This window comes from Rhopalosiphum padi, chromosome 3, assembly GCF_020882245.1.
Source record: "Rhopalosiphum padi isolate XX-2018 chromosome 3, ASM2088224v1, whole genome shotgun sequence".
Lineage (NCBI taxonomy): Eukaryota > Metazoa > Arthropoda > Insecta > Hemiptera > Aphididae > Rhopalosiphum > Rhopalosiphum padi.
In genome coordinates this window covers 11,566,856-11,580,310 of record NC_083599.1, presented here as the reverse complement: position 1 = coordinate 11,580,310, position 13,455 = coordinate 11,566,856, and the positions used below count along the sequence as shown (strand labels likewise).

Sequence of the window (13,455 nt, the reverse complement as noted above, 5' to 3'; positions counted from 1 at the left end):
TTATCACGAGTCGGTCGTGACGAGTTGTTATTATTGTATAGTATGACACTCCGATCGGCTTGGACACTTGTACACGACTGTAATATAACTATATAGTATCACGTAAAAGCGGTGCACGCACGGACGCAGCGTCGGCTCGTTCTCCCGACTCCGGTTCACGGTCATTCGCTCATTCGTCGTACCCGTCGGTCGTCAGAACACAACTTCACGGGGTCATCAATGATGTCCGTTGATGACGGAGAGTCGTCGGTGGCAGCGATTCGGTAGGACTGCGCTAAACCCGTAGGTCTCCCGCCATAACCACTATTATAAACGTCGACAACAGCGAACGGCCCTGGACGACGACGACATCGTCGTGCGATCGTCTTTTGCGGAGATCAATCGTTACGACCGTTCATGGTGCCGGTCGTTCCGTTTCCGAGTGTCGAGGAGCCCGCCCGTCGTGTGATAAACGGCGACGGAGAGGAGGTCACCGTTGCGCGTCGACGTCGCCGCCGCCAATTCAAGGCGAACGTGTATTCGTCATAGGTTTTTAAACTGCCAGTAGGTCGCTAGCAGCCGACACTCACGGTCTCTGCGCAACGGCGACTGGCTGAGCGACAATGGTCCGGATCGTCTGATCGTCGCGCATCTCATTCGTCGGTGGTCCGCGACAGTGGACGGAGGAGCGACCACAACGACCAACGGACCCGGGGGTCGTGCGACGCGGCGGCGGTGTCGGCTACGACGTCGACATCGGCTTCGTGACATAGCGCAGACCAACAGTCTTTTTTTCCGTTGTAACTGCTGAACCGTACTGCTCGGTGCCTGTTCGATTCCATCCGTTGATCGTCGACCGCACGGACACGAACGATCAATTATACTCGGCGTATCACTGCACTCGAGCAGGTAACAAGACAGTTCATATATATTGATTTTATAGATAGTGTTACAATCTGAATACGGTGTGTGCACCTGCATAACAACAAGGTAATTAAAGCAAAAAGTTGACTGAATAATTTTTTTGGGAATTACAAAACATTAAACTGTTTCCATAGTTTTTTTCTACTAACATACTCGTTTCATATACTAAAGTTAGTTAATTATTTGTACATTAAAATAGTCATATTTAATTGAGTTGAACTTTTTTGAATTCATTTAAGATGTACATATTTTATTTACTGTTTAATTAATATTTGATATAAAGTAACTAAAAAAAAAAAAAAAAAAACCTGTTATTTTTATGCATTAATCTGTTAGTACCTATCAACAACCTCTGTACATTGCCGAACTGGCATAAAGTATTAATAAAAAAAAAAAATACTACCAAAATGTATTGGTTTATAAATACAACCAAAATATGTGCTAAAAGCTCAGTGTAATAGGTATACTAATAATATGATTTATTTCATTTATCTATGGCCTTATTGTTATTACCTACTTACATTGAAAAATGCTATTATAATCTCAGTAAAAAAACAACACATTTAAAAAGGTAAATATCTTAAATATTAAAACGTTTAATTACCTATAGTGATTACAATTTCAAATGGATAAAAAAGTACTACAGTAGACGCCGCTTATAAGACTCACGGATATAAGGTTCAGTCGCTTATTAGACTCAAAATCGTCTGGAACGGTCCAGACGTATCAAAATACATTAATAAAAAATCGGTTATAAGACTCAAATTTAGTAAACTAAATAGTAGAAAATAAAATTTTTGGTTATAATTAAGAAATAAATTGGTATTGAAAAATTAAATAATATTCTTGTTGATTATTTCTAGTTTCTGTTGGTACTTTATAACGTATAATAATTTTTATCGCAGATAAAAGTTCACATTTATCGCAACGATTATCGTTATTATAGTGAGGTAACTGATTATCTGGCGACTGCACAAAATAAAAAACAAACTAAAATTATAATTTATTTCAAAAATAATTTTTCAAAATAAATAATAAATACATTATACATACATCCTTTATAATTTTTTATTAATGTATAATTTTTATAATATTTTTATATAATTATATGTAATATTTACCTATTATAATTTTAGTTTTTTTTTATCAGGATTATTAAATGTGTTCAATAATAAGTATGTAATATGTAATATGTGTTAAAGTATTAAAATTAAAGCAAAATATGTAGTAAAATAAAATTTATAAATACATAATTAATTTTTTTTTTCTATTTTGCCTATAAGATTCATTTGGTTATAAGACTCATTTTATGCTGGTCCCAAAGTGAGTCTTATAAGCGGCGTTTACTGTATTTAAAATTGAATAGTAAATATTAATCTGAATTGTCTATAATTGAGAAAAAAAATAGAATTATTGTAAAATATTTACAATTATTTATATTTTTAATGAAATATGTAATATTAAATGTAACTCATTTTGTTTAAAATTTTGTGAAACAAATTTATCATTTAAAAATATGTATTTACTTATAAATGCAAGTTCTAGTCTTCAATACTTGACTCTCTGAGTAATTAATTGAATATTATTAACTACTTTATTAGTTATTATTGAAAAAACAATGATTATTGTAAATTACATGATACCTACACGTGCTGTGTATACAAATGTATTACATTAGTAGTATGTCAGTAATATCAATTTTGTGTTTTTAGTTATAAATTACAATAAATTGACTTTTAATTAAATTTAAATATAAGAATATAATATTTTTTTATGTTTTAATTTTAAATCAAATTATAAGTTAGTATGCACAATTTTAAGATGCTCATAACTTGATTTAAAATTAAAATAAAATAAAAAAGCCAACACCAGAACAACAGATATCTTATCCACTTTTATATTTTATAATTTATAAATTTAAAGTAATACTAAAATCGACTAAAACTAACAACACTAAATGAAATCTTCTGAGAAAAATTTGCTGCTCGTATCCTCTTAAAATGAAAACATAAAAGTTTATGTTATCGTCAAAGATGTAAATTAATGTTAATGACTAGTCAATCACGATACTTTTTACCAAATTACACAATATTATACAATGTTCACTAGGAAATAATTATAATGCCCATTATTTTCAGACAATGATGCATTTAGAAATATTTCCTAGGTATTTTCGGTATAATTCCTGGCTTTTTCTTAAAAATCAACAGATGTGCTTGTAAAAAAGTAATGTTTTATGCAATTCAATTCAAAGTGTCACAATACATTAAATTGGAAAAATAAATAATTATGTATAATTTATCTTATATTTTTATAGTTTTGACTCATTTTGAATATTTTGCTTAACAAAATTATCAACATTGTCTATTAGTATTAGACATTAAGGTAATTTTTTAGCCATAGTTATAAATGTATTTACAACATTACCTATGTTAAAAGGTCATTGTCAGTTAATGCCTAGATATTGATGATATTGTCTATTAATGTTAGAAATTTACATCATTGACGGTAACATATGTATTGAAAATATTAACAATTATAAAAGTATAACACTGTAAAGATTTATAATATTTTTCTCAATTTGATCACATCATAAATAATTTTAATATCTTAATATTTTATTATATTTATGTTCTTAATTTAATTACTTACATTTGAATATTAAATTCACACTATAGCATCTCATAATCAATGTTTTGAGTATATTATCTACTATTAGTGAGTAGTGACTATTTGTTAAAAGTAGGCAGTAGTTAGTAGTTACAAGAAAAGTATGAATTTGCTCATTACGAGCAATATTGAGCACTTTTAATTCCTAATATTACTGACTCATCTATATTTGTTCATACCAATCATTCTAGTAATAAACACAAATATTATTAATTATTGAAATGTATAGTAATAGAATATATATTTTCTTTAAATGCACATTTTAGTTTTTAATATGTTTATTAAGTACTTACAAGAATGAACGTTTTTCATTTATTTTTCATAATTGATCAATCTTCTATACAGTACCTTTTATTAATTTTTTCTAGAACTTATGATAATATATAACAATTACAACATGCTTTTGATCATTTATTAAGAAAATACTAATTCAGTATAAAACCTGGAAATAAAATTATATATTTTTAGATCTAACTGATCTAAGTTAACTGTATAGGTACCTACGCAATATTAGTATTATAATCGTATTATATTTATGACAGTTGTTGAATTGTTAGAAAAACATAATATAATATAATACCTATACATTTTTTTTTTTAAAAGATGTTTGATAATGGAAATAAATGTTAATACAAATTGGTAATATGTTAGTACTTAATGTTCATGCAAATGTTAAAAAGGAATAAGAATTAATTTTATTTTGATTATGAAAATAAAATAGTTTTTTAAACATAAATATACTAATGTAACACATTTTGCTTATAAAAAATTCTTTAATGACGAAAAAAAAATCACAAGTGAAAAGTAAGCACGATGGTGGTCATATAACATATATTGATGATTTGTATAATCCTGGTAGTTAAATATATATATATAATAATAATAATAATAAATTAAAATAACATAATTTAATATTTATAATCTCCAGGAAAAAAATCAATATTTGGCCAACAGTATTTTTAAGTTTATTTATTTAAGATAGATCATTGAACAATTTTTAATGTTGAGCATATGATATTAACACTCTACAGAAGTTTAATAATTTTCAATTGTCAGGTTACTGGTGGCAGTATAGAGGTCAACGGTTTTTTAAGTAATTTATCTAATATACACAAAAAATAAAGTAATTCATGTAGATAAAGTTGTTGGAATTTGAACAGCTATACTACTATAGTACTTATAAGAAATAGTCATCAATTAAGTGTTCACAAATTTGTTTTTTAAACACTGGTTTATTTTGAATAATAAATATAAAATCTTAAATATTATAGGCTCTAAAATTATACCTCGACTTCTAGATCAATAACATTATTTAGGTATAATTTTAGTATATCTAATTTAATAAGAATATTAAAAATTCTAGGTATTAGCTTTAATTTAAACAGTACTAGTTTACTATCCTAGGTAATACACAGAACAATAAATTGGTTATTTTATATAAATACATGAATTAATTAAAATAAAATTGGCCTTGATTTTCAACTGATATGAAATTAATTAACAAGACTCGTATTACTAAAACATAATGACTTTTGAAATTATATTTATTAATATTGCATAGATATAGGATATATAAAGGGGTTCAAAAGATACTGAATGTAAACATATTTTAATATCATGTTAGCAGTCGACTAAATTCACTGTTTATTAAAAAGTATTTATTATTAAATATCAGTTGAATTTAATTGTTTTATATATGACATCATTAACTTAGGTATTCATATTGATTGAACTGGCTCACAAAATAATAGATTATCTATATTTGATGATACTTCAACATTGATAAAACTATCAATTTAGTTAAATATATACCATTTGTTTGTATCTTTTATTATTATTAATAAATACTTCAGTTAGTATGTATACCTAAAATATTTAATTACATTTTGGTATAAAAAAAATGTTAATTTAAATCACTAATAGATGTTGAAAATTAATTTTATATAATCTGTTTGTTTCAGTGATAAAAGGCTGTGTTTGGTAGCTAACCAAATTAATCATCATCAAAATTGTTATGTTTACGGCGGCGCGGCGTTGCGTTTCTAACGCCCTGTCTGGTGTGTCAGTTTGCGGCTGTAATCGATATAGCCCTAATACAATTGCTGGCTGTTATATTAGGAAGTTAACTAGAACAGCCAATAATGGCGGTGGAGGCTTTAAAGCTGTTATCACTACAGCTCTTCTATTCATCATGGGTGCATTATACTGTCTTTATGGTACTGGTGGCAGTACAGGTAGCACAGTGACACCTGTTGCTTTTAGTCAACAATCATTAGGTAACTACATTCTATAATAATTAAGTTCACAAGATGAATTATTAAATATTTTTTAGGACTATGTTTGAAGGTCAATTAAATAGTTTTATTAAAAAATAAGTATAAATAATTATTAAATATAATAATACATGTTTTTACTATTATCTGTAAAACATAATTCATAATATATTTTCTCAATATCAATATATTTTTAATGTGTCATTGTTAATAAGTTTTTGATACTTGATTTTTTTTATTTTTGCTAAATTTGTATTGAATTAAATAAACTGTATTATTATGAAATATATTTGATTAGGTTACTATTAAATTAACTTAACTCATGAATAAGAATATAAGATAATCCCGTAACTCAGATTAAGAGCGACCGTGTGATATCCAAGATTGCACATAAAATATCTTCTCTTGGAAAGTATTAATCTATACCAAACATTCATACTGTAAACATGAAATAATTCTACTAATATTATTGTTAGTCTCTTATGTAATCCTCTTAAGCTACACAAACAATTTATTACAAATATTATTACGTTATTTTTTAATACAATTATTACATATTTACATTATAATTCATTGTTTTCAGGGAGCAGTGATTCGATAATCGGAGTGAATCCAGATGCAATTGCAGACGTAGCGACAATGAATGGTGGAAACTCGAACACAAACCTGGCTTGTGGCGGTAACAACGGTAAGAAGCGACGGAGAAAACAGCAAAAGATAAAACCACCGAATGGTGTGGTGACAGCTGCTGATATGTACGAGCCCGGTTTTCGTATACGAAACGCAGGCCTTTGTTCAACTAACACCAGGTTATTAGTACTGATTACTTCAGCAGCGGCTCCAGCACACTCTCAAAATCGACAAGCCATTCGTATGACATGGATGAACCGATATGGTCCAAGTGTGAGCATGGCGTTCCTAGTAGGTACACCACAGATGTCTGAGACAGACCCAGTGGCCCGAGTGCTGGAGGCCGAAGAACAAGCGCTAAAGACCCGTTTAAATCAGCATGATATCAATAATAACATCAAACCAAAAGAAAAGGCTAATTCCAAGCCATCAGCAGCTGTGGCCTCTGCAGCGGCAGATTCGGTGGTAGAACCACTGAATGATGCTTCTGGTCGTTCTCGAATTTTGCCAGGCCGAGAACCAAATCCTGGAGAAGGCTTAGATGCGCATGCTATGCATGGACTAAACGAAGCAGAACGGGCGGTGCAACGAGTATTAGGTCGAGAATATGGTCGGTATGGTGATTTAGTAGAGTGCCAGTCTCGAGACACTTACACCAACTTGACACTGAAATCTATCGCTGCACTCGAATGGACCCGTCAATATTGTCCGTGGGCTCGGTATCTATTAAAAACAGATGACGACATGTTCATAGATGTACGTAGATTATTGCGGTTCATCAACAAAGTGGAAACCGAAACTGTTACGGAATCCAGTGTCGGTGGACTTCATCCTCGTCCCCTTGAGCCCATACATGACCCATATGAATTATTCACCTTAGGTGCGGATATGTTTGAGTCTGTAACTACCCCTAGTTTTGATATTGAACTGCCGCCTACCATATGGGGACGACTAGCGCACGGATGGCGTCCGATTCGACAACATAACAGTAAATATTATGTTTCCCGTACACAATATACTGGTCGAGTGTATCCTGATTTCTGCACGGGGCCCGCATATCTTATGACTAGGTCGGCAGTAAACCCTCTATACGAGGCGGCACTAGGCAAAGATTTTGACGTGGTCGATGATGATGAAGATGAAAATGGTAATCAGGAAAACAAAAAAATTACGAACGAAGAAGATGAAGGTCCGGAAGCCAAAACATACTTAGGAAAAGATTGTGGCGACGGTAATCAGACTTTAGATGTCGATGATGATAAAGCATCATCGAATGCATATGTTAGCAAAAATACCGTGCCATACTTGAAATTAGAGGATGTATACTTAACCGGAGTAGTGGCTGAGCGACTAACGCGTCGGGCGACCGAGCGACAGGCGCGCCGAGAGCTCAAAGAAAAAGCAAAACTCGCTTTAAGTAACGGCAATCATAGCCAAAAATCAAATGATGGTAAAGTAGTGACCAATCACGATAATGGTAAAAATACGAGACTGAAAACGACAGATATAATTGTGAAGGTGCGACGAATCCACGATGATCAATTTGCAAACAAGAAAATCACTGGCCGAGCATTGGATCGAGCTGTGTGCAATGGTCTAAGCCCCAGCGATAATGTTGGTACTAGCGGAAGCAGTGGATTTAGTTGGTTCCGATGGTATTGGGGTGATACAGCGTTGGACAAGGATATAAAAAAGAAGAAAAAAGATCAAGGAGTAATTTCCTTGCACATGGTTAAGTATTACGAGCAGTTTGATCTATGGCGACGGCTAATGGACGGAAGGACTAAGTGTAAGTCTTAACGCTCGTCTTCTACGAATTTGTGAATTTTTTTTTACTGTAAGGCAACCGTAACTATAGCTTCTGTGTATATTATAAACACAGCATATACATAGTCTCCTAGATTATTTTTTTTGTATTTTTTTTCAGCTCGCAATTTTCTCAATATTTATTTTTGTATTGATGACTTAAAAATTATCCCTTCCGGCTTCCATAATTTTTTTTACCGTTACAGATGCCGGTTAAAAATATTAATACCCACATGAAGTAATTAAACCTAAGTAATTAAGTACTATTTTTACAAATTATGTATTATTTTTGTTTATTTATGTGTTTGTATATGAGCACTGATCAGAATGCAAAGAACATTTATTTATATCTGATAAATAGGCATTCATTTTGATTCCTAGTTATAATTATGATATGAATATCATTTTTATATCCCAGAATGGTTTACTTATTTATACCATATTACCATGTACTCAATTCTGTATATTAAAGTATTATTGTTGTAACAAAACCATAAGCATTATAGAATATATATTTTATTTTTCATTGTTATCATTAAGTACTATCCTTCTTGGTCCCCTTACTAATAATTTTTTTTAAATTTAATTTAAGATTCATGCCATGACGCAATAACTCGTACAAACAATGATATACTATTATGTTTATACATATTTCTTTTTTATATCTACACCTATTTTTTGTTGTACTAACGTCAGGACCCACTATTCCACAATGAACAAATAAAACCCCACCACCATTTATAGGATTATTATTTTATGTTATATTTTTTTATTTTATATAATATATTAGATATTTATATTTATATAGTTGACAAATTGTAACAAAATTTATTTTATAGACTAAATACATATGAATGGTATGTATTACTAAGATGTATAATTCTTATGCAATAAATAATTTTAAAATGGTCGCGATAATCAAACTATATTATATGTAACTATATTAAAATAGTTAAAATTTTAAGGAAAAACTAAATACAAACTTATATTTATATTATACTTGTTCATTGAATCTGTATCAATATATTAATTATATACTTAAGTATGTTGTATTTGTGCTTCTCACAACTCACAAGTTAGGTTGTAATATTTGTAGAAAAATAAACTATTTATATTTTTATTTTTGAATACTAAATACATAACATTCATTATGATACATCATGATATATGTATATTTTGGTTATTTTTGATAACTCTGTTATCGTTTAACAAAACATATTATGCTCAAGGCTCAAAAGATTAAACATTTTAACTGAACATTTTTAAACTATATTATACTTCAGTTTTGGTTATGCATTGGAACCAACTTGGCTTTTCTTCCTGGTGTCCTTAAAATAATGTCCACTAAAAATATAGAACTATAGTTTTTTTTTTTTAATTTATTGCTAATATCTTTTTTATTATTTTTTTAAATAAATTTCAGATTTGTATTTTTATAATGTACCTATTCAAAATTTATTAATTGAATTAACTTTATTCAATTCATCTACTAGTTTATAATTTTTATACAGTTTTAATAGGAATTTAACATCAGAAAATACTATTTTATTTTTAAATATTATCAACACTAATACATACATAGTTTCAAACCAAATTTTTGTATGAAAAACACTTATTTAAGTACACTGATATCACTTGAACATTTTCTAATACACCATTTTAAAATTAATAATACTAACAATTTTACTGTTATTATTTGTAATATACTTAAACAATGACACTAAAAAAAAATATGATCTTTAAATTTTAATTTCATTTTGTATTTTGTTTTTATTTGAACTTAAATATCATAAATAATATATTTTATGTATGATTTACTTACAATCAATTGTATTAATTTATCTAACTCTTCTACCTTATATAAGAGTGCTAGTTTACTTAATTTTTTTTTAGAGCAACAAACAATTTTTGAATCGTTATATTTTGAAAACAAAAAATGTTTTACCAAATAAAATACTAATAAAAGCCCTTAAGTTGCCTTAATTTATGGAGTACTCACATTATATCATAACATAATAAAATTAATTTTAATGTAAACTTAGCTGTGAAAAAATATAATTTTGATTATCCCATGACTTTATTTAAGAAAAAAGCATTAGGTAAAATATATAAGCGCAAAATATAAATTAGGCAACAGGTTTAATTTTTGTCTATGTTAAAACAACATAAAACAAACAAAAATGATCATATTCAGTAGAGATTCTTTAGTATTTGCTATTAGCATTGAATAATGAATATACATCATGTTCAATAGTATTAAGTTAAGCCATACATCATAATAATAGATTATAAAATGTATTCCTATTATTTTTAACAATAAAAAATAGACTAGGTTACCTATTAGACATCAGTAACTTTTTCACATATTTAAATAAATATAAGTTATAACTGTAAATCTTAACATAAATATAAATATAAAATTCAGACTTAAAATTTAAAATTTGTTTTTAAGTTCAAATAAGTATTTACATTGAATATTGTTTTTGAAATTAGGGCTAGGATTTCTATGCATTTGCATGTTTTTTTCCTTAAGTCTAAATTGATTGTCCACGATTCGGCTTATTCTTGATTAAATAGTACAATTTTTTTTTTTATATATTTTTGCATATTTTGAACATAATGCATATAATTACATATATATACATTTTTAAGAATCTTGTTAATTTTAAATGATATTTATTTAAGAAACATCTATAATTATTGGTTTATTTGTCGAATTATCGTAAATATACTACCTATCAAACTAAAATGGACTTAGTACTAAAGAAGAATAAGGGATTCAAAACATTTCTCAAAATGTGTAATATTATAAATGATGAATATAAAACGGAAGAAAAAGATGTTAATATTACTTTAAATCAGGGAAAAATAACGTCATTTAAATATGCTCCTACAACATCGTGTGATGTGGAAAGGAGTTTCTGCCAATATAATAAAATGCATATTTTACAATTTTTTACTGCATAGAAATCATAGCCCTATTGATAATCATTCATAATAGTACACTATGAATTTTATAAATCATACTCACTTGTCTATTTCACAAGAATATATGATATTAAAACATTAAATTTTAAATAAATATTTTAAAATATAAATGTCAAATGTGCACATTATAAATTGTTTTTAAGATAATCATTAATAACTTAACGTTTTGAATATACAATGTACTCATTTGTCTGTTTTAGTCTTGCAATAATTATTTACCCATTCATTTTCTTTAATAAATAATTCGACTATTTCTTTTAAAGTCAAATTTGGAATAAGTTGGTTGACAGTCAAAGGTTGGTATGACACAGGATCAAAATTTCCTATATTCTATTAGGTAAAAGTTTAATATTAATATATTAGTAAATAGTTAAATAATTAATGATTATTTATAAAATTAAAAAAAAAAATTATGTGTGTGTACACTTCAACTTTTTGTTAATAAATTTAAAACTTATGTCTTAATATCATTATATCAGAAATACAATACCATTAAGTGTTCTTCTATGTCCTTGCGATCATAACTTAAGCCACATGGAGTGACAACAGGATTTTTTAAAATACCATAACCTATGGTTCCACACAGATAATTGGGTAACTCATGTTTCTGATAAAAAAAAAAAAAAAATCATTGAAATGAGACATAATGTTAATAAACAATAAACCACTTATATGTAAAAAACTATCTATAATATATAAATATTAGTATAATTATTACCTTTAATCGATCATCATTCATAACAAATATCATTTTAAGGTCTATAGCAAATTTCTCCTAAAAATCAAATAAAAAAATAATCAAAAGATCAACAAACATAATTTAGTAACTAAACCAACATGTTTGTTTTTTATTTTCATAACTAAATCTTCATTCATATTGTCGTTGTCTGATGATTGCACACCTCTGATTTGACGAATCATGTCATCCTTTAGTAGTTTTTGCAAGTATGACTTAAATTAAATATCAGTTTATACCTTAATTGTTAATAATAAATTTAAAATTATTAAAATAGAAAATTTAATAACAATATTTATTTACCAAAAGAGTTATTTGTTGATTCTGTCTCACTTCATTTTGTTTCTCCTGTTTCTGTCTATAAACTTTTCTAAGTTGACTTGTTAATTCATCACCATAGTTAATTTTCTTTTCTTTTATGAGAGTATGAGCTTTATATAAAAACAAATCAAATTGAATATTATTAAAATAATCATAGCTATACATTTCATGCCTTTCAGTAAATTGTTTATGGCTTCATCATAATTTCTCAATTCAATTAGTGCTATTCCCTGAAAAAAATATGCTTTTTCAATACTTGGGTCAATTTCTAATGCATGACAACAATCTGTATATGCTTTATCCCATTGGTTTAATTTAATGTAGCACAAAGCACGATTAGTAAAATACTTAGGGACCTCTGGGTTTTTTATCTAGACATTAAACAATTTTAGCCAAACAAATAATTAATGAAAAATAATTAACTTTGTGCTTACAATTGCTATGCTATAGCACTGAATTGCATTTTCATATTGTTTGATTTTGAACAAGCGATTACCTTCTTCCTTAAGATTTTCATCAGTTTGATTACTGGTATTATATGTACAAATATTAAATTGACTCATTTTAGAAATAAAGCACTGTTTTCAATATTTTAAAATAATATTAGTTTTATAATCTATATACATAGTTACCAAACACACTACAAATTAATATATACAAAACTTAATAAATATTTATTTATTTATTTCCATTAATCACTGTAAATAATATTCCTATATGATTAATCAGTTAATCAGTAGGCAATATTACTAATAAATTATTAATTATTATTTAGAACTAATCTAAATTTTTTTTACAATAAAATATTCTTTCAAAAATAAAATTAGGTACCTATGTTATTTCTTTTATCTTTAATACATAATTTATACTGAATATTAATCCTATGTTAAGATTAACAAAGCAGCGGAGTTTGATAGAATTTTTTCTTAGATGTTAAAAAATACTGGAAGAAATAATGATATATGAAGAAATACGGATGGCATAATTTATAGTGATATATTAAACACGTAAAAATTACCAAACATTCTTAAAAGGTCGACACTAATACTTAATAGCTTTACTCGAACCCGAGAAGGTTGTATATACCTAACCAAAACAGAAGTAGCAAATAATCGACCTATAACGCTT

General features: G+C 27.9%; 2 protein-coding genes across 3 annotated transcripts; one reads left to right on the top strand and one right to left on the bottom strand.

Annotated features, from left to right (window-relative positions):
- The first annotated feature begins 47 nt into the window (after window positions 1-47).
- Window positions 48-9,454, top strand: LOC132923712 (uncharacterized). Of its 2 annotated transcripts, none has more exons than XM_060987652.1 (3): window positions 48-969; window positions 5,535-5,849; window positions 6,430-9,454. In XM_060987652.1, the coding sequence occupies exons 2-3, from the start codon at window positions 5,588-5,590 to the stop codon at window positions 8,274-8,276; spliced, it is 2,109 nt and encodes a 702-aa protein (XP_060843635.1). In that variant the 5' UTR covers window positions 48-969; window positions 5,535-5,587; the 3' UTR covers window positions 8,277-9,454. The 2 variants fall into 2 exon arrangements, with proteins under 2 accessions (XP_060843635.1, XP_060843634.1); XM_060987651.1 differs by having other exon boundaries at window positions 49-888.
- Window positions 9,455-11,088: 1,634 nt separating this feature from the next.
- On the bottom strand, window positions 11,089-12,890 carry LOC132923741 (E3 ubiquitin-protein ligase CHIP-like). The gene is made up of 7 exons (XM_060987697.1): window positions 12,762-12,890; window positions 12,500-12,698; window positions 12,310-12,437; window positions 12,108-12,221; window positions 11,989-12,045; window positions 11,761-11,877; window positions 11,089-11,600 (listed from the first exon to the last, which is right to left on the bottom strand). Exons 1-7 carry the CDS (start codon window positions 12,888-12,890, stop codon window positions 11,454-11,456), a joined length of 891 nt encoding a protein of 296 aa, XP_060843680.1. The 3' UTR covers window positions 11,089-11,453.
- Window positions 12,891-13,455: the final 565 nt, after the last annotated feature.

Bases quoted from the DNA above. Each gene is read 5' to 3' on its own strand.
- LOC132923741 (XM_060987697.1), bottom strand. From the start codon at position 12,890: ATGAGTCAATTTAATATTTGTACATATAATACCAGTAATCAAACTGAT. The intron at 12,222-12,309 runs GTAAATAAATAT...ATTTAATTTAAG, and splicing joins ATCAACAAATAACTCTTTTG to TCATACTTGCAAAAACTACT. The intron at 11,878-11,988 runs GTAATAATTATA...TTTTTTTATCAG, and splicing joins TGAATGATGATCGATTAAAG to AAACATGAGTTACCCAATTA.
- LOC132923712 (XM_060987652.1), top strand. From the start codon at position 5,588: ATGTTTACGGCGGCGCGGCGTTGCGTTTCTAACGCCCTGTCTGGTGTG. The intron at 5,850-6,429 runs GTAACTACATTC...CATTGTTTTCAG, and splicing joins TTTTAGTCAACAATCATTAG to GGAGCAGTGATTCGATAATC.